Source organism: Anolis sagrei, chromosome 4 (genome assembly GCF_037176765.1).
Source record: "Anolis sagrei isolate rAnoSag1 chromosome 4, rAnoSag1.mat, whole genome shotgun sequence".
NCBI classification, from domain to species: Eukaryota; Metazoa; Chordata; class Lepidosauria; order Squamata; family Dactyloidae; genus Anolis; species Anolis sagrei.
The window spans coordinates 72,500,786-72,523,153 of NC_090024.1; the positions used below are offsets into that span (position 1 = coordinate 72,500,786).

Sequence of the window (22,368 nt, forward strand, 5' to 3'; positions counted from 1 at the left end):
GTTGTAATAATCCTAACCTTTTTTTTAGTTGCCTCCTTTATACAATTATGGTGTAAGCAACTTTGAATCCAAGTCCCAAGAAATGAAAGTGGGATAAAAGTGAAATGAAATAATCTGTGTTTTAAGTGACTATATTTTCATATTGTTGTTGTTCATTTGTTCAGTCTCTTCCTACTCTTCGTGACCTCATGGACCAGACCACACCAGAGCTCTGTCAGCCATCACCTCCCCCAGCTCCTTCAGGGTCAAGCCAGTCACTTCCAGGATACCATCCATCCATCTTGCCCTTGGTCGGCCCCTCTTCCTTTTTCCTTCCTTTTCCCCCAGCATAATTGTCTTCTCTAAGCTTTCCTTTCTTCTCATGATGTGGCCAAAGTACTTCATCTTTGCCTCTACTATCCTTCCCTGTAATGAGCAGTTGGGCTTTATTTCCTGAAGTATGGACTGGTTGGATCTTCTCACTATCCAAGGCACTCTTAGAACCTTCCTCCAACACCACAGTTCAAAAGCATCTATCTTCCTTCGCTCAGCCTTCCTTAAGGTCCAGCTCTCAGATACATAGGTGACTACGGGGAAGACCATTGCTTTGACTATGAGGATCTTTGTTGCCAGTGTGATGTCTCTACTCTTCACTATTTTATCGAGATTGGACATTGCTCTCCTCCCAAGAAGTAAGCATCTTCTGATTTCCTATTTTCATATTAGAAGATTTAGAGGATATTAAAATGAAAAGTTAATTTAATTTGCAACAATAGCTTTTTTTCTTGTTAAAATGAAAAAAGGAATATTTTAAGATAAATATTTCAATTCCTATTTAATTCATACTTAAGTTAAAATGGCTGCCAAAGCATAGTTGGCCTGAAACCTGAAGGCCACAATCCATTTAGATTTACAGCTTTATCCAGGATTCTAACCATAAGTGATATAAATACTGTCAATTAAACTGATTTTTAAATTATATTTCTAAAGATTCCCAAGAGGGGTAGATTTGGGTCTTGCAGTGTAGTAAGCAAACAGATCAGCATCTTGTTACTTAGTACAAATTAGAGTAGACCCGTTGAAAAAAGAAAAATAAATAATCAGATAGGCAAACCTCATTAATTTAGGTGTCTACTCTGGTCAGTACTAACAAGACTTAAGCTTTGGTAAATTACCACAAATCATTCTAACTTTGGGACTTTCTTTCTCCTTTCTCTTTATTCCTTTACAAATAGTTTAGAAATTCATAAATGTCATGTTCTTCCAATCCCCATTTTAAAAATGCACTTGCATTTTTATCAGCCAAGTTTGATACTGTACAGACTCTACAACTCTCATACAGGAAAGGCAGAGATACAGTAAATATTTTGAGTTTATTCCAGAATAATTTCTGTGTGACTAACGAAAGTATTATAAGCAAATGACATTATACATAAAACATACAGTTGATTAAAACTGGAGAAATAAAAACATGACACCAAGTAGCAATGTTCTTATATTTCCTTCTCTTGCTTCATTACAAAAGCACAATCAGCAAACAGGCACTAGAAGTTCACATGTTGAATTCCACAAAGCAGAAAGAATCAGAGGATTTCAAGATAACAGAGAAGGGTGATTATGAGTTGCACCAAAATGCATGGATTACAATTGGAGATGTGCCACTACGTTTTCCTTGAACATATATATAAGTAATGGAAATAAAAGATCTGGATTTCCTTTGTTTCCCAGAAGAACTTAGAAAAAAGGACACACAGGCATCAACCCTAGAAACAACAGAAATGGAAAGGAAAACAAACAACAATATGTGAAGGCAAAGATGGAAATAATTTGCATAGACACAATCTCCTCCTCCTGGTTATTTATTATATTGGCAAGAGAAATCGAAAGAATTCATTAAAAAAAGCATTAAGTATTGGAGAATGTTGCTTATCTTATACTAATTCATAGACAAACGGTGTTTCCATTTTTACAAACAGCTTGATAGTATCACACAGATAATTAATGAACATGATAATATAAAAGGAAAAAAAATTCTGTTGCGTTTAAAAACAGTTGCATTAAAGGCATCATTAAAAGTGCACTGCTGAAGCAGCTTTGACTTTGAGAAAAAGAGGTGGTACTTTTTTTTTAAGGTGATTTCAGATACTGTCCTGATGTGAAGGTGGTTAGTGGTGCATACTTGGCTCTCTTTTCCCAAAAAGTTATGTCCCATTACAGCTTCTCCGAAAGATGTTTACTCAGACATATAGAGGCGATACATAAAGACGGCAATAATCGCTGCTATTGCAGGAATCACCCAGTTGGTCCATATACTAGAAGAAACAGAAAATTACTTCAATACAACACCTATTTGCTTTGAAATGACAGACTACTGAAAACTAAACTTTTTATCGTATCTTCATCTGAGAAACAGCAGATCAAACAGGCTTATTACCCCACTTAGAGCCAAACACAATGAAACTATAGTCCTGAGTAATAAAATAAATGCTCGACATGGTTATTGCTAAGTAATAATGTGAATTAAGAAAAGGCATTGAGCCTAGAATTCTCATAGAAGCAATGCACAGTTTACTGAGATGCCTAACTGGTTCTTTTGCAAACAGATAGAAAGCTTTTTTTTCAGGTAATATTATTGTTCAAATGTCTCATAAGCAAGGCTCAAATGTATGAAGTCTGACTCACCCTCAATTTAACACAAAAGATTCACAAGCACAAGCAAGTCCACAATTGCTACCAGTATTATACTCTCACTTTCACTGAAAAAAATACTACTGGATTCTAAACCAAAGTGGACTTTGCCAGTCTCCCAGAACACATAACCTGAGAAACAGCTCTAGATTATACGCATGAGATCTTTGTGGCCAATGTGCTATATTTAAAGAATCATTTGAGCTGCTTAATCAGCATACATAAACACATATCGTAATACCAAACTCCGATATCCATTCTACAGATTTAAGGCAGAAAAGAAAATAAGCACATGTAGTATATAAATGAGTCAAGGAAAGCCATACTGTACCTGGAACTAGATTCCACGGTGGTAATGTAAGTGTCCTGAAAAACAAGCATCCAAATTAGTGAAATGTTTTAAACTTGCCATAAACCACCTCATGCAATGCTTGACTTAGCATTTTCACCATTAGTTCCCTGACGTAGAATCATAGAATCACAGAATTGGAAGAGATCTTGTGAGCCATCCAGTCCAACCCCCTGCCAAGAAGCAGGAAAATTGCATTCAAAGCACCATCGACAGATGGTCATCCAGCCTCTGTTTAAAAGCCTCCAAAGGATGAGCCTCCACCAAACTCCAGGGCAGACAGTTCCACTGCTGAACAGCTCTCATAGTTAGGAAGTTCTCCCTAATGTTTAAGTGGGATCTCATTTCCTGTACTTTGAAGCCATTGTTCCTGTCCTAGCCTCCAGGGCAGCAGAAAACAAGCCTGCTCCCTCCTCCCTATGACTTCCCCATACATACTGAAACATGGCTATCATGTCTCCTCTCAGCCTTCTCTTCTGCAAGCTACACATGCCCACCTCTTGAAGCCACTCCTTATAGGGCTTGTTCTCCAGATGCTTGATCATTTAGTCGCCCTTCTCTGGACACATTCCAGCCTGTCAACATCTCCCTTAAATTGCGGTGCCCAAAATGTCTTTGATAACCTGTAGTTTCAAACTTCTCATTCAGTTTAGCTTATCATTAACTATATAACACAACAACAACAATAATCGCCTGATGTCTTGTTTTTTTAGGCTATTCCTGAGGTTTTTTGGTGCACTGATTCAGAAAATTTAATTGGATAGACTGTCTCAGTTCTAGTTTGTTAGTTATGGTTATCTTGGTTTTCTACAGGCAAGCAGATGGCAACTGGTATACAGCATTATGTTCTGTATCTCGAAAATTAGAGTTGAGAGGAGAAACCTGGTGCCATTTTTAGGAATCAGCAGGCCAAATATTCCAAGAAACAGGTTTAACATTTGAGGCACCAAAATGTGTGTTGACAAGTGCTATGAGTACTCTCTTGCTAGTACAGAGGTTTACTTTGCACTCACTGAATACTGCTAAGGGTTTCTTAACATGAACACTGCATTATTAGTGAAATGTGAAGAGGATTTAGTGGAATGGAAACTGGCAAGGACAAAAAACCAACCATTCTCCCTGCCACATTTTAAAGCAAATGAAATCCAGCCACTGCTCAAAGTCCTCTCTAGTCTCATGAATTCGTAATACCAAACTGTGATTACTAAGAATAACCTTCGAAGCATTTCCATTTATAAAACTAAAAGGCAAACCTGAATGTGGTCAATTTACTTGCTAACTAGAATTATCCTGCCACTTGGAATAAGAAGTGAAGTCTAGAACAAGAAAGAAGCAGATGCTAAGCAATGCACTCCAAAACCCATTCAGAAGACAAAAAAGTGCCTTTGTATAATAATCTTCACTATAAAAGAAGTGATAGTAAAACTAGTACCCGAGGGCTATCTCACTTCAAAATGTAAATGTCAGAATTATTATTAGTATTATATCCTGCTTTTTCTCTCTCAAAAGAGACGCAAGCACCTTCTCAATACTAAAACAAAAAACACCATCTTTCGTTACATGCAATTCAGCATTACGAGCTAGCTGGGCTTCACTGAAGCTAGAAGGGCTGGCTTTAGCACAGCATGTTAAACCACCAGCTGTAGTCAACCTTGTCAGTCAAAAGGCTCCAAGTTTAAAGCCGAGTCAGGTTGAGCTCCTAGTCTTTAGCCCAGCTTCCCCCTACCTAGAGATTCAAAAGCAAATGTGATTCAAAAAAAGTGGGGCGGTATTCTGAGGCACCCATAAGGAATGCTGGCAATTCAATCCAAAAAGGAGGAAGTTATGAACAAGCTCTTTGGCAGGGAGATAGAGCAACAGCCCCCCCCCCCCCAGCACACCTTCCAAGATGCCGAAAGATGTGGAAAAGCCGATATATACCTTTTTGCTATACCTAATTGTCAGTCTAGTTGTGTATTAAATGGCACTGAATGTTTGCCTCATATGTCCTGTGAGCCACCCTGAGTCCCCCTTTGAGGTGAGAAAGGAGGAATATAAATACTGGAAATAAATAAATAATACTGAGAGCATGTATGCAATTCCTTTGAGGTCTATCTCTATTGTGATTCTAACATTTTGGCTTCTGGCTTAGAGAACAGCTTCCTTTGAGTGTCTCTTTTCCACCAACTTCAAGGAGAAACTACATGTTTTGTTAATACAGGGCTTCAGACTTAATCCATCATATCCCTAATTTAAATGATTTACAATATTATCTATTAAAGTACCTCTGTTGAGGCTTTTGATGTCTAATGCCAGGCAAAGTAGATAAACTGGAGCAATAGTGCAACTTAGTATACGATACTTACACAATTACATGACAAGTATTGTGGTATGCACATCTCACAGTAATCTGGAGAATACCTTTAAGATGGTGCACATAATTTTCCAGTGTAATATGGTTTAGTTTAAAATTAACACACAAAGTGAAGAAAGATTCCAAGGATTACTTTTACACATGCAAAACCTATAAAGCTTATCAAAGCAAGATGGAGCAATATTTGCCCTTTGTTCTTCTACAACCAAACACAAAAGTAATGGTCCCCAGGTATCAGAACTGATGCACTTTGAATTGTTTTCAACCTTGCTTTTCTCCTTTCCACAACATCCATTATTTCAAAATGTAGTGATATTTTTTCTAAGTAGGTTCATAACTTTCCTTGGCTTTATGGAGGATGGTTCTACACTTCACTCCAGTACCCTGCTTTGGAAGTGAAAAATTAATTTTTCAGGTGTGGACAACCTGTTTTTTACTGTGAAAAATAAGAATACTATAGAATGTGTTAAAGCCTGTCTCTTGTGGATTCTTGCACAACGTTCACAAACAATACTGACAACCCTCCCACCTCCAATATAACAAAGCAATTTCCAAGACTACTAATCTAGAAACCAGACTAGATTGAAAAGTAATCTGAAGGTTTTCAATTATGCAACTGTTGCAAAACCAGTTGCAAAATGTTTACAACCCAAAGCCAGAGAAAATCAAGGAGTGTCAACACTTGCACTTCCAAGAACCTCAAATTAAAGCAGAGAGTGAAAGAGAAAGATTAATCTGAAGTATAAATCCAAACCACAGCCTTCTCATCTACCAAATCTGGAGTCCTTATGAAACAGTAAGCCTGTAGTAATTTTCTCACTCTCCTTCATTTAATATTCTAGGGTGCTAGGACTTTGCTAAACTCTTCCCACATGTTGCCCTTCTGAAATGCATCCCGAGTATGTTGGGATAATACAAGCAAAAAGAGATGTTATTAACTATGGAAGGCTGGATTGAGGTTTTGCTTACCGTTGGTTTCTTAATTTTATCCCAATCATCCTGAAAGACACAAAACACAGTGATAAATAACATGATGTCAAATGCTTAAAATTACTAAATGCAAAGCGCTGTTCAAACATTACTTGCCAAATTTCCGGAACAGAAAAATGCCTATCCCTGATCTTTCCCCATCATCACTCTCTTTCACACAAAAATGTATCACTCACAAGGAGCCTCCCCAAAGGAAACAGATTCCTGATTGACTTTTGGTAAAACAACATGCTTTATTTGGTTTATTACAGAATCTGTAGTTCCTGATTTTATTCTGTACCCCACCCCTAAAAAAAAGCCCAGACCACTTTTCAAATGGCAAAGAGTAAGAAACACCTGCCAACGCAGCATGTCTGTCCCTTTGCTAAGTTAGAAATGAAGAATGTTATTGCTAAAGCAGTAAAATAAATTTCCAGTCTTCCTGAAAAAAGGACAAGGTAAACCTCTATTTGATCTGGCTTCAACATTTCCAGAAAGCACTCCCCCCCCCCCCCCGAGAGAACATCTGTTCAAACACCAAAAGTATTCATATTTAGTTTAAGAATATTTCCATTAATGCCGGGGTCTGATGAATGGACACCTTGAGAATAAATGGTAATGCAATTAACTGTTTTTGAGGAATCCTGGGACCACATTCATAGTTCAGATATATTTTAAGTAAATTGGACACGTTTACTGTTGTATCTTTGGAGTGCCACACATGACTTAGATCTGTGGTACTCAACCTTCCTAATGCCATGACCCCTTAATACAGTTCCTCATGCTGTGGTGACCCCCAATTATGAATGTTGTTTTTGTTGCTACTTCATAACAGTAATTGTGCTACTGTTATGAATTGTAAGGTAAATATCTGATATGCAGGATGTATTTTCTTTCACTGGATCAAACTTGGCATGGATACTCAATATGTCCAAATGTGAACACTGGTGGAGTTTGGGGAAAATAGAGCTTGACATTTGGGAGTTGTAGTTGCTGGGATTTATAGTACACCAGCAATCAAAGAGCATTCTGAACCCCAGCAACGATAGAATTGGGCCAAACTTCCCACACAGAACCTCCATGACCAACAGAAAATACTGTGTTTTCTGATGGTCTTTGGCGACCCCCCCCCCACCCCCCAGGGGTCCCAATCCTAGGTTGAGAAACACTGGTTTAGATTTGCGGACTCATTTAGTGATTGGCTTGATGTTCCACCATTTCCCCAGAACTGGGATTCAAATATATGTGTAAACCAAGAACGAAACATTTGGAGGGAGGTAGAGCGTACAAAGAGAAATTTGGTGTCTTCTAAGACAAAACTTTTATTTTTAAAATTTTGTATTTGTCCTGATTTTCCATTCTAGGTATTTGCACTGTTATTTTACAGTTCCATTCTCATTGAGAGAATGAACACATAACCAATTTTAAAAATTAAAAGCATCACTAATAAACTTGATGATTAATGGATTATATGTTTGTAATGTGCCATGTCTACTGATTGTGCTATATACGTAAATAAAACAATAATTGTAGGATTTCTGTCTTAGATTTGTTCATAGAGATATAAAAACTATGCAAAGTGGGCAGGAAACATAAAAATATCATGCTTCAGGACAGTGTACTCACCGGATGAAGTTCTCCTATAATGAAAGTATCTGACAGCGTCCTGGCATCTGTGGAATGGCCAACATCCTCAAAACTTTCTGTAGCATCTCCTCCTGCTTGTTCCCTTAGTACTTCTTCACCACCTGGGTGCTGTAAGAAAACAGTATATAAATATAGCAGTCTCTTTCTTATTTATTTTCTCATTCCTTTATTTTCCTATGTACTGACAATGACAGTACTCTTACAGCCAAAATTCACAAAAGTATTATTATTTATTTACCGCATTTATATCCCGCCCTTCTCAACCCCGAAGGGGACTCAGGGCGGCCTTACAAAGGCAGCAATTTGATGCTGCATGTACACATATAATTAATAAATAAACAGCACATTAAAACATTAAAAACCAACCAGTTAAAACATCACATTAAACAACAATTTCAAATCACAGAATCCAAGTAAGAACAGTATCACAAAAAAGAAAATCGCTGAAGGTCTCTCAACAAATAATTTAGAATAGACATTCTGCATAATTTAAATCCCTTCCTCTCCATTCAATTCAGACCAAAGCAAACTGGTAGATGTTAGTTCAAGGGAGACTAAAAGGAACCCAAGGGAATAATAAAGGAGGGAAATGAAACACAAATTTCCAGTGTCATGTTGCAGCAGGGCCCTCAGTCTTCAGCACCTCCCAACACACACAGAGCATGAGTATGGCAATCATTCAAGCCAAACTTTTCACAGAAACAAGATATAGTCTAGATCAGTTTCTTCTTAACCTTTTTAATGTCGCAACCCCTAAACACAGTTTCTCATGTTGTGGTGACCCCCAACCACAAAATTATTTTTTTGCTACTTCCCAACTGTAACTTTGATATTGTTATGAATTGTAATGTAAATATCTGATATGCAGGATGTATTTTCATTCACTGGACCAAATTTGGCACAAATACCCGATACGCCAAAATCTGAATCAGTCAAAAGGCATTCTGAACTCCACCAACAATGGAATTGAATCAAACTTGGCACACACAACTCCCATGACCAAGAGAAAATACTAGAAGGGTTTGGTGGGCATTGACCATGAGTTTTGGAGTTGTAATTCACCTACATCCAGAGAGCACTGTGGACTCACACAATGATATATTGATCTGGACCAAACTTAGCACGAATACTCAATAAGCCCAAATGTGAACACAGGTGGGGTTTGGGGAAAATAGACCTTGATATTTGGGAGTTGTAGTTGCTGGGATTTATAGTTCACCGACAATCAAAGAGCATTCTGAACCCCACCAATGATAGAATTGGGCCAAACTTCCCACGCAGAACGCCCATGCCTTGAAAGAACTCGCTGGCATGAGCCTCCCTCCAGCTTGCATGCTCTCCCTTACCTGCACATGCTCACCACACTGCCATGTGCCAAGCACACTTGCTCTCCCCTCCCTGCTTGGAGTTTCAGAAAAAGCCCTCCCCTTGGCTGAAGGGCCAGCCAATCACAGCAGAGGAGAGCTTTTGGTAGGAGGATTTGCCATCTGTTTCCAAAAAGGAAGGGAAGGACAGGCGGAGAGATTTTCAGCCATCTCTACCAAAGGGGTTCCTAAGACCATCAGAAATATATGTCTACCAATAAACGTTGTTTTAATTCATGAAAAAAAGAAATCCCTCAGATGGGTCTTTAGTGGCCCCTCTGAAACTCCCTCCTGACTCCCCCTCCCCCCCCCCCAGGGCTCCCGACACCCAGGTTGAGAAATGCTGGTCTAGATACTCTTTTAAAAGCCCTAAATACTATTCTGTTTCATTATAGTGAAATTGGTGAAATTTCGGTGTTTCTTCCATACATAAAATACTTGAGTTAAAAAAGGGCAAGTGCTTATGCACAGTGACTAAGCAAAAATATGGAGAGCAAAGATTACACATGGTCACCAAGCCAAAATAAGGTTAAGAGAGTGCATGTAAAAGAGAGATTATGCAAGACAGAGAGCAAGTACAACCCACAAATCCTGCCCTTGAATCAGCTCTGATAAGTAACCAAGCAAATAAATGGAGCAAAGATCATAGGCAACAACCAAAGTCAAGTACTTTGAGATTTGAACTGTCTTTAGCCAAAGGAATCCACAAACAGGTTCAACAGCAAAGTTCATTTACATAATACTAGAGGAGGGGATGAACCCAACCTTTAAAAACCAATTTGAATACAAGACAGAAGTGAACAGCTACACCTTAAAGACATTTCATGCAATGGACTCTTTATGAAGACTGTGTGAACTTCATATCCCAAAATAAATTAGGAAAGTGTTTTGTATCGTGACACAATTTATCTTGCTCTCATAGATCTCAAGGGCCTATGGATGAATCATCACCATATTTTGGGCCTTCATCTGCTATTATAGAGCTAGAAGAGGATTTTTAAAAACAGGACATGAGGACTTTTGCAAATTAAGCCTCTACTGAGCCTAAATTGGCTCAGGGAAATGCAAAAGCAATAAGGAGAGGCAGGTAATAAATAAAAATATATATAATCAGTAGCAGTATAATAAAATACATGGAAAGGAAACTGCTTTTTATTATTATTAAAATTGTTTCTGGCCCCTTGTGGGGAAGGAAACCTCCAAACCTTGAAGAAATATTCTCCACACTCCTTGGAAGTAATTTGGGAATATCCTGTAGCCAGAAATAAAATGAAAACTTACTTTTACCCTGGGTGCCTCTTGGGAAGGGCACGCTTTGCTTACCCATGGCACTCAAAGCAAAAGTATTTTTTCTACTGGGAAAAGGAAAGCCCAAAAAGAAAGCCACACTTAAATAGACAAGATTTATAGACACAATGATGGGAATTAAATGTCATGCAGATTTAATAATCAAGATAAGGATCTTGTAATTTTCAAAATATTCACCTTCATTCCAACCTTTGGAATTCAAAACAATTAGTGGGTGAACTTAGACAGATAACAGAAATATTTATCTTCAGATGATAAATGGCTTTTTGTGGCAACTAACTAGAACCTTAGCTTTCTGCGGCTCCTGCTATGAAAGATACTTTCAGAATCTCGACAAATTCATGCAGCATTAACTAACATGTTTGGAGTCCCTGTTTCAGGATGATTGAAGGTGAGGGCAGGATTATTGTTGGTCAGCATACAACAGTGACCAAAAAGTGATCCATGGAGATCACCAAGTAGTATGGGTGAGGTTACCCTGTTTTTAGCTGTTCACTCTGTGCTTCACTAGATATCCGCACCTCTAGAAATAAGTCCAGGAAAGCAGGTGGAGAAAAGTGCCACTGAACTGGAACAAAAAGATCTATCAAACTACTGCAACTCAAAGCAGAAGCAGGAACCAAACTTCAAGGTTGCCATATGCGAGGCCTGCACAATCTGTGGCCCTCCAGGTTTTTTGAACTTCAGCTCCCAGAATTCTTGACCATTGGACAAGCTTCTGGGAGTTAGAGACCCAAACACCTGGAGGGTCAAAGGTTGTGTAGGCCTCCCATACACCAGTTATTACGGGGGTGGGGTGGGGGTGTTTTTCAGCAAATCCACAAATAAGTGTCATTAAAAAGTTTGAAGTACACACCTAGAAGCATAAAAGTACACATGGAAACAAATGCATGTTTGCAAAGCCATGCATTATGCATGCAAAACAATTGTATTACATGCCCATGCCATCAGAATAATGGTGCAAAGGTATGATAAATGCACTGAACTCAACTGACATTGGCAGTCCTTACAATCACTTCTTGGTCATTCTAAGGGAGATGTGATTGCCATGTGTTGTCGAAGGCTTTCGTGTCTGGAATCACTGGGTTGCTGTGAGCTTTCCGGGCTGTATGGCCATGTTCCAGTCGCATTCTCTCCTGATATTTCGCCCACATCTCTGGCAGGCTAATCAAGGTGGCCAATTGCAACACAGAGAAGCCATTGAAATCCACAAGAATGTGGACAATTTCAACAGAAAGGAGGAAACCATGAAAATGAAAAAAATCTGGCTACCAGTATTTTTAAAAAAATTCTAAAATGAGGACAGTAAATAAAGAACAACAATTAAAAAAACCAGGGGAATTCCAGACAAGAATAAATCGGGGCTAGCTAACTCCTCCCAACAAAGAATCCCTCAGGCAGCAACCAGCCAGGCTTTGAAGCTGCAAGGCCATTCAATGCGAAGCAAGGTGGCCAATTGCAACATTCACACTTGATTCAACCAGATAAGAGTGTTTTCTCTCACCCTGGACATTCTGCAGATATATAAACTTCACTTGCCTTGTTTCCAATAGACCTCACAACCTGAGGATGCCTGCCACAGATGTGGGTGAAACATCAGGAGCGAATGCTTCTGGAACATGGCCATACAGCCTGGAAAACTCACAGCAACCCAATGTGATTATCATTAGCCAGCATATGGATCTCTATTAAGATCAAATAGTTTTATATGTGAAGATACATTTCTGCATAAATTATAGGTGATCCTTGCTTTCTGATGTTCACTTTTGACAATTTGTTCTTTTGACCCCTTTGCAATTACAATGTGCCCTTGGTGTCCACTGGGGTTTGGTTCCAGGACCCTCATAGATACCAAACCCAGTGGGCTCTCAAGTCCCATTATATACAATGGAGTAGTAAAGTGGTGTTCCTTATATTAAAATGGCAAAATCAAAGTTTGCTTTTTGGATTAAAAAAAGGATTTTCAAGCTATGGATGGTAGAATCCATGGATGTACAATCTGTGAATACTCAAACCTACACATTTGATGTCTAGCTTGCTCTTTCAATCTATGTCATCATGTTTTCATTACCTTTCACATGCCTTTCCAACAATGCACAGACCTGTTTTTCTGCAGACACCATGCATTTGCAAGCTAATAAAGGACTGGGTTTCACGTATTGTCAATTTCCAGTTTTCCACAGTGCTCTCACCCCCAAACCTGTCCAATAAATGGGAAGTGCCTGTATTTAATTTAGTTGTTATATCTATAAGACAACTAATATGCATGCTGATTTGAAGACATCCTTAAAATAAGGAAAATCATACTATTGCAACTGGCCTTCTTATACTTAGGAGGAGGAGTGAGAGCTAATGTACAAGAACTCAACAAATCAGGATGCAGAGTGTGTACACATAAGCTGAGAATACAAACTGCCAAAAGCAACAATCTTTAACTTTTCTAGAGTTGGAGGAGGATTTTTTATTGTTAACTTTTAACCTACAGTCCACAGATCAGAATAGTGGCCTCTAGTCAGAGTGAGAAATTGCACGTAACCACCTTCTCCTGAACAGAAGGAGGAGTGATTAAAACTACTGACACACACCATGCATTTACGTAGTCACACTTTCCTCCCAGTAATATTTGTCATCAAATGCAAAAAAGGCACTGCCTCTTTCCGTCCAGGTTTCAAAAGCTAAGCTTTTCTTCTGTATCAAAAGCACTATTATTCTTGTACTGAATTTAAAAATTATCTGAGTTTTTCACATTCCTTTCTTTCTGTGTCAACATTCCTTTGTTTATCCAGGAGACTATAGACTTGCAGTGAATAGCATCTCCTATTGCATCTTAAGACTTCAAATCACATCTTGGACATATACCAAGATTACAAAATAAGTAAACAAGCTTCTAAAATGACAGATGAAGCGAAACCATACGGGAGTTGCACAATAATTCTCATCTCTGTCTTGTACAGATTATGATAAAATTTTAAATATGATTTATGAATTATTCTTCAAAATGTAGGGATCTGATCTCACCTCAGTTTTGTATAACTTTATATTCTTAGCACACATTTTCAATGCAATGTTAGACCTCATCACAATTTTCAGTACAGAATGTTACCAGTATTTATTTTTAAGTAATGTGCAAGTGGGTCTCCAAAATTTCTAATTGCTGGAAATTTGTTCTATTCAACAACAATTTGGCTGGAGAAGTCCATGAATACTACCTATAGAATCTCAGTATAGATCTGTGGTCCTTGCTGGTTCATCCTACAAACCATCTCTCATGCAAATGAGACATACCATTTTTACATACCCTTTAAATGGAAATAACATTCTATTGTCAAAGGCTTTCATGGCTGGAATCACTGGATTGTTGTAGGTTTCTCGGGCTATATGGCCATGTTCTAGAAGCATTCTCTTCTGACATTTCACCTGCATCAGTGGCAAGCATCCTCAGAGGTTGTGAGGTTCATAGATGCAGGCAAAACGTCTAGAATATGGCCATATAGCCCAAAAAACCTACAACAATCTGGAAACAACATTTACCTGTGATTAAATAAGAAATGCAAAACGAATAGCTTAAAACTATAATTTTGTAAAAGGTTTCTAATTATCATTTTTTTTAGTGAAAAACTTCTGATAAGCTTCTGGGAAATCCCAGGTTTCCTCACAATGCTGTTTGAATGTGACAATAGTTAAAGCCACCAGTATATAAAAACCAATACAGTGACAAAATGCCATTTCTCCATTCTGCTTTAAGTATCAATGCAATGCAAAGATAAGACTCATTCCCTACTACATTGCATACAAAATTATAGGATCACAGGTCATAAATAATCTTCTAAAGCGGGGATTCTCAAACTGTACTCTGTGGGTGATAGTGAGGGGCTCCACATGCCATTCTGCTTCCTGCCTCTGGGGTTTCTGTTGTTATTATTATTACTATTTATGGCTGGCCGACCATCTATAGGGGGTGTTTTGATTGTGCTTTTCGCATGGCAGAAGGGGGTTGGACTGGATGGCCCCGGGGGTCTTCTACTGAAATACTGTTAAGTTTATGTTGGTAACAATTGTTCTTCATTTTAAATATAGTTTTGCTTTGTTCTTTCCTCCTCCTCCTCCTCCTCCTCCCTCTTCTTCTTCTTTTGCATTGTGTGATTTAGTTCACACAAACACTCTCCATCTATCTGCCACTGGCATGTCTTATATATATACATTATATATAATATAATATATGAACATTTATTGGGGCTTTATGATAAAATTTTGCTTCAAAAGGGGCTCTACGGATGAAAAAGTTTGAGAATCCCTGCTTTATTGTGATCTTGCTCATAAGAAGGGAACCTCTATCTAGCACTACCACCACATATTTCAATTTTATAAAATCTATTTGTATTTGGAATTTGCATCTAGTATTATAAAGGTACAGAACACAATATGTTACAGATTGCCCAGGTTAAGGAGATGGCACTGGGTGCTCCTGAAACACATGGTACACAGAGTTTTGGGCTATCTCTAGGACCACTTCTCTAATTATGAATACAGTAGGATGTTAATACCTTCAGGTGAAGCCTGTTGACAGCACCATCACTTAAGGAGCCAGGGCTTTTTATTATGGTGTCAAAAGAATGTCTAAATGAAATCAAATCCCTTTGCAAAGAATATGAAGACACATCTCTTTAAACTGTCCTTTAAAACTCACGTTTGCTACAAATATTTTAATTGTAATCATTGTAATGGTTTTATTGCCTAATTTGCTTTTAATTTTTAACATTTTCGTTTAAAATGTATAGGCAGACAGGATAAAAATGAAAGAAAGTAAATGAAAATAAAAGGGATGAGTAGGGGGAGAAAAAAATTGAAGCTTATCACTATCAAATGAAAGATAGCCCAAGGTACATTATGATACAGGCCACAAGTATCTTCCTATTCCATGAGATCAGCTGAGTAAGAACTCTTCTACACACCACAAAATTAACAATAATAAATCTATAGATTACAAGAACACAACTGAATAAAATCCCATATTTTCTGCTTTGAACTAGAATATATAGCAATGTGGACTCACATGCCCCAGTTCAAAGCAGATATTGTGGGATTTTTGCCTTGATATTCTGGGTTATATGCCTGTGTGAAAGCGCCCTGAATTCTAGGATATGGTACCACAGTTATGCAGCACAGTAATCTAATCTCGTTTGGAATAAATTACTGCGGTCTCTCAAAGGATAGAAGAGGAGAGATGGAATACTATCCCTCATCTATCAAGCTATTCACTCATCGGTACCTATTCCTTGTGACCTATAGATGAGCATTTTATGAGTCAGAGCTAGTCTGGAAGCATCCTTATACTATTCTTGGCACTAACAAAAGGTTGTTTCATTTCAAAATTGCTTAGATGTTAGTTTCTTGAAACACTGTCCATATGAGTATGTTGCACTTTAATAAAAACAGTTCTTATTTAACCAGTCACAATGCTAACCACTGGGAAAATACCTTAGAAAGGAGAAGTTCTTATTTAACCTGCATTTGGAATTCTACGATAGCTAGAGTATTCAGTTTTATGAACAGGCAAATCCACACTGAAGACTTTGTGAAGTAAGCGTACTGAGGGCCAACCCTGCAATTAGGCAACACGAAGGCTATTCCACAACATAACAGGGCGTTGCAATTCCACATAACTGCTGCTGTCTTATATGTTCTCTGGAACTGTTACGCCATAGAATTGATGGCTTCTGAGGACCCAAATAACACAAGCAATTCCTCTAGACGAGTGGTTCTCAACCTGTAGGTCCCCAGGTGTTTTGGCGTACAACTCCCAGAAATCCCACCCGGTTTACCAGCTGTTAGGATGTCTGAGAGTTGAAGGCTAAAACATCTGGGGACCCACGGGTTGAGAACCACTGCTCTAGACCATCTGCCAAAATGATGAAGCTGAAGCCAAAACATCTGGCTCTATGGAGAACAATATACTTGCTCTTTGGGGGGGGGGGAGCAGGGGGGAATCTGGTTCTAGGGCAAACAATATACTCAATGATGCACCTACACCTGTTAGAAGATATAGATTGCGCTGATGTATATGGTGGGGCATAGGGATAACATTATACATCTTTCAAATAGTTTAAGAACTTGGATGAGGCCCTAGCATAACCATAACTTAACTACAGAAAACTTTAACATCTGGAAGGAAGAATCAGATATGCCTCCCTAAAAATTATCATTGCTTCCTTACTTCATAGGAATACATAAGCAAAAGAGAGCAATTTCAAGGCTGTATTTTCCAGCTGCAGAATATGCATTATGGAAGCTTCACCACCAATGAGAGAGTGCAACCAGTCCAACGTCACTTTGTGGCTTCCCATGATCAAGCAGGGATTCAAACTCTTCTTCAAAGTCACAGTCCGAGACTCATACCATGACACCATCCGCGCTCAGGAATAGACTGTAAAGCAAAGAGTTACCTATTACTAATACAATGCCAACTTTCATAATGTATAATACGAATGGATTACTAGTATGACATGTCAAAAGTGTTTCAATTATTGCAGTCTGGTAGTGCAATACTTTGATGTGGGCAAACAAGTTTGTCTTATCTAGTTACAGCAGAAGGATGTGGCCTACAACCTGTGGCCTTCCAGGTGGTGTCTTGGACTTCAGCTCCCAGAATTACTGACCATTGGACAAACTGGCTACTGGCTAAGGCTTTTGGGAGTTGGAGCCCCAAACACTTGGAAGTCCACAAGTTGTGCTAGCCTGGTCTACACCATTGGCAGTACTATCAGGAGGTCACTGCTGCATCCATGCAGTTTAAAGTCTACCCAGATTAATTTATTTCCAAAAGATTCACAATAGCAGTTTTGCAGAAGCACTGACCAACTTAATCCTTCCTCTCCTAGCACTCAACACACAAATTCTTTGCTTAACATAAAAACATTATATAAGGATATGGGGAAATGGCATTACCAGGAGTTTCCTGTTTTAACACCCCAGTTTCTGCGATAAGATCTCACGCTGCCTCAAGGAATCCCCCATCCAATCCAATGAGCGAAATACTTAGCTAAAATAGTTAAGCTTGGAGAGAGGTTCCCTATTAACTTAAACCTTGTTAAATATAACAATAAGACTTTAAATCAGCTCGGTTTAATCATTACACCACTGACAAAATTTCACCTGGAGTACACAAATGCAGCACACTAATTTTGTGACAATGAAACCATCCAGTTTTAATCATCCACCCAAACTGATTAAAAACCAATGTCACGCTGAAGAATCTATTCAAGATAAACCCGTATTTCACATTATCTCTTAGCCTGACCATAAACTATTCCTGTAACTTTTACTATGCCACCAGGCAGTCTGAGTACATGTATTTATGTATGGATCTATCTATCTATCTATCTATCTATCTATCTAATTTTTCTATCTATGGATACACACATAGAGTAACATTGCTCAGATCTGCAGATCCCTTATCTGTAGCCTGGGCTAGGAATTGAGCATGAAATCACCACTGCCTGGAAAATCCTGAAGCCCAAGGCTATTGTACATACATCAACACAACCCATAGCTTGGGGTGGGGGGCAGAAAGAATAACTACTGAAGGGGTTGTACTGTGTACGTTTGTGGAAACCATTATAGTAGAATCATTTTAGGTTTGCCATAAGTTGGAATGTTTTTATTAATAATGACCTCAAGACACACAAAAAGTTGTATCTTAATAGACTTAAGATTTCTATATGCTTAGATATAAGTTTTACATTTTAATTAGCATTTTAAGGTTCTTTGATACTATGCTTGGTTGGCATTAACTCATTTGGAACCTACCCAAAGACCTAAGGAATCAACCATTTAATCACCACCCTTCTCCAACCTGCTACCCTCCAGGTATTATTAACTACAATATATATTATCCTTGAAAAATGAATAATAATAATATATGCATGGGCATGTGAAAAATGTGGTCAGCAAAGAACATATCCAAAGAGTCAGAAAGGTTTTGAAGAGCAAATTAAATGATGGAAATACAATCAAGGCTATCACCACCTGGGCCATCCCCATGTTTAGATACACTGCTGGAATTGTGAAGTGGACACAAGCAGAGCTGGATGATCTGGACAGAAAAACAAGAAAACTGATGACAATCCACTACTCATTGCACCCGCATAGTGATGTCAACAAACTTTACCTGCCCAGAAAATCAGGAGGCAGTGGGCTTCTGCAAGTGAAACAAACAGTAGAAGAAGAGAAACATGCACTGGCAGATTATGTGAAAGATAGTCAAGAACCAACATTGAGGGAAGTCAATAGTAGTAAATTGCTTAAAGTGCAAAAGACAAAGAGTGAATACTGTAAAAAACACAATGCAGAGCAGAAGAGAAAAGTGGCAAAAGAAGGCTCTCCATGGACAGTTCCTGGGGAAAATTGAGAGCCAAATTGACAAAGAAAAACATGGTTATGGCTCACAAATGGGACTCTGAAAAAGGAGATGGAGGGCCTGATTCTGGCAGCCCAAGAACAAGCCATTAGAACAAATGTAATCAAAGCCAAAATTGAAAAGTCGGTGACAGATCCCAAGTGAAGACTCTGCAAGGAAGCAGATGAAACAATAGTTCACATCCTCAGCTGCTGCAAGAAGATCGCACAGATAGACTACAAGCAGAGGCCTAACACCATTGCTTGGATGCCTCATTGGAACTTGTGCCACAAAAACCATTTGCCTGCGACAAAGAACTAGTGGGATCACAAGCCAGAAAAAGTTACAGAAAATGAACACGTCAAACTAGCCAATGCTTTCCCTCCCTTGTGTTATACCCATATACTCTGGGACTTCTAAATTCAGACTGACAGAGTTTTGGAGCACAATATTCCTGACCTCACGATCGTGTTAAAAAACAAAGTATGGATTGTCGATGTTGTAATCCCAGGCGACAGCAGGATTGAAGAGAAACAACTGGAAAAGCTGGCACAATATGATGATTTAAAGATCGAACTGCGAAGACTCTGGCACAAGCCAGTAAAGGTGGACCCAGTGGTGATCTGCACACTGGATGCAATGCCTAAAGACCTTGACCTGCACTTAAAAACAACCAGCACTGACAAAATTACCCTATGTCCGTTGCAAAAGGCCACCCTATTCGAACTGCACACATTATTCGCCAATACATCACACAGTCCTAGATACGTCAGAAGTGTCTGAAGTGTGATCAAGTACAAAAGCCAGCATAGTGATCTTGTTTGCTGTGTACTGATCTTATGTATCAAACAATAGTAGTAGTAATAATAACACTTTATTTATAACCCACCATCTCCCCCCAAAGGGACTCAGGGCGGTTAACATCCTCAGTTAGTTTGCTGACGATGCAATAAATCAGAATGATAATGTGAACAGTTCATCATCATCATAATTATCGTGTATTTGTATATAGCACCTTGACTGCACAAGATGTTTCAAAACAACAAAGCAATTCCCTGCCCTCTGACTTAGAATAATTAATTATTTTCTCACACTGAGAACACTAAATATACTTAGGAAAAACGACAATGGTAATGAACCCTTTATCCTTGAACAACTGATAAGGGGATCATGCTGCTTGGGTAGGCACGGAACAGTAATCATCTGATTACCAAAGGTTTGCTTGCTCTGCAACAAAATTTTGCAATCTTGCTCTTCCAAGTCAAACAAGTTCACATTGGATCATTCTAAGAGTCTGTCGTAAGACACAGCTGCACATTCAAAATGCTGCATATATATGGAGCCCACAGTGGTGCAGTGGGTTACACCACTGAGCTACTGAGCTTGTTGACCAAAAGGTCGCAGGTTCAAATCCGGAGAGCGGCGTGAGCCTCCGCTGTCAGCCCCAGCTTCTGCCAACCTAGCAGTTTGAAAACATGCAAATGTGAGATCAATAGGTGGGAAGGTAACAGTACTCCATGCAGTCATGCTGGCCACGTGACCTTGGAGGTGTCTACGGACAATGCCGGCTCTTCAGCTTAGAAATAGAGATGAGCACCACACCCCAGAGTTGGACACGACTGGTCTTAATGTCAGGGTAAACCTTTACCTTTATACATACATACACACACACATATATATACACACCCATAACTGAAGCCAGTGTTCAGTTTTACAAAAAGCCTAACAAGGTACAAGAAGTTCACTGCACCATACCTTTTAATAAAGCAAATAAAGTCTGAGAATCAATACTGAAGAGAAGTTGTCAAGGGAAATTGCTTCTTGATCTCTGAACCAATATATCCTCCAAGTGTCAAGGTGGATCTATATGAGAGAATGAATGCATTTTGACACCAAGACTATACGATCACGGGAGTTGTAGTTAGGCGAGGCACCAGCATTCTTTGGCAGAGAAAGCCTATGAAACTACAATCCCCATACCTCCATGGCACTGAGCTAAAAGTATTGACAAACTGCATTAATTCTGCAGTACAGATGCACCTCTAGTCTTAGTATAATGTAATGTTAGGTTAGTTTGCTGAGACTAAAGACCTTGTAAAACTACATCTCCCATGATTCCACGTTAAAGTGGTGTCAAACTGCATTAATTCTACAGTGCAGATACAAGGTTAAATTCCACCCTTTCCTTCTGAACCTTTAGCCAATGCTTTCCCTCCCTTGCCTTATATTCATATACTCGCCTCCTCTAGGAACTTGGTGAGGTCATAGATGCGGTTGTGCAGGATGATCCAGGTGCTCTGGCTATGGTTGTGCTTCTGGATCTCTTCCAGCGTGTGGTAGCGACCCCGCCATGGCTCCTTCCCGGGCTTGGTCTCACTCTTGGTCTCCACCATCGCCTCTGCCTTCCACCCGGCTGATGCTCTCCTCTAACGCAGGCTCTTACAGCACCTCCGGATCCTAGCCGTAGAACTCTGACCTGGGAGGCCTCGGCGCATGCGCAACGCCAGAGCACGCCCGCCTCTACGCAAGGGAAAGGCGGGGACCTGATCCTCTTGCTTGATTTTCATTGGCCTCGTGGAACGCTTTCGTAACGGATTGGCAGGGCGCCTGTGGGCGGGTCCTGTGTTCCTGCAGAATTCCAAGAAACTCAGGGGCTTGCTTTCCTGGGATGAAATGGGAGGATTGTTGCAGGATCTCGACGTTGTTTTAGGAAACTGAAGTTATTCACCAGGTGACACAAAAAGTAAAACAGATCTCTCCTTCTACTTCAAACTTATTATCCAGAGTATATATGTGTGTATTTATTTATTTATTTATTTATTTAATGCACTTGTATACCGCTAATATCTCAGCCTAAATCGGCGACTCATTGCGGTTTACAACATTTAAAAAACAATATTCAGTTAAAAGCATAAAACACATATACAGTACAAATTATTGGGCCACCAATAACAATCCTATGCATCTCATAACTGGAATCGTAATCCAAAATTCATCGTCCGTGTATAACCAATCCTTAGTCATCACAATTCGTTACAACGGATTAACCGAATGCTTGTTTAAACATCCATGTCTTCAATCTTTTCCGAAACACCATCAGCGAAGGGGCTGATCGTACCTCTATGGGGAGGGTGTTCCAAAGCCGGGGGGCCACCACAGAAAAGGCCCTATCTCTCGTCCCCGCCAGCCGAGCTTGAGAAGCAGGCGGGATCGAGAGCAGGGTCTCCCCGGAAGATCTCAAACTCCTGGTGGGTTCATAGGCAGAGATGCAGTCAGATAGGTAGCTTGGGCCGGAACCGTTTAGGGCTTTAAAGGC

At 39.3% G+C, this 22,368-nt stretch overlaps 1 protein-coding gene across 1 annotated transcript; it reads right to left on the reverse strand.

The window, feature by feature from the left end:
• Positions 1-1,333: 1,333 nt before the first annotated feature.
• Positions 1,334-21,556, reverse strand: CYB5A (cytochrome b5 type A). Its single transcript, XM_060774983.2, has 5 exons — positions 21,293-21,556; positions 7,965-8,093; positions 6,339-6,368; positions 2,999-3,033; positions 1,334-2,291 (listed from the first exon to the last, which is right to left on the reverse strand). Exons 1-5 carry the CDS (start codon positions 21,443-21,445, stop codon positions 2,213-2,215), a joined length of 426 nt encoding a protein of 141 aa, XP_060630966.1. The 5' UTR covers positions 21,446-21,556; the 3' UTR covers positions 1,334-2,212.
• Positions 21,557-22,368: the final 812 nt, after the last annotated feature.

Bases quoted from the DNA above. Each gene is read 5' to 3' on its own strand.
- CYB5A (XM_060774983.2), bottom strand. From the start codon at position 21,445: ATGGTGGAGACCAAGAGTGAGACCAAGCCCGGGAAGGAGCCATGGCGG. The intron at 6,369-7,964 runs GTGAGTACACTG...TGTGTCTTTCAG, and splicing joins TTATAGGAGAACTTCATCCG to GATGATTGGGATAAAATTAA. The intron at 2,292-2,998 runs GTACAGTATGGC...TGTTTCTTCTAG, and splicing joins ACCGTGGAATCTAGTTCCAG to TATATGGACCAACTGGGTGA.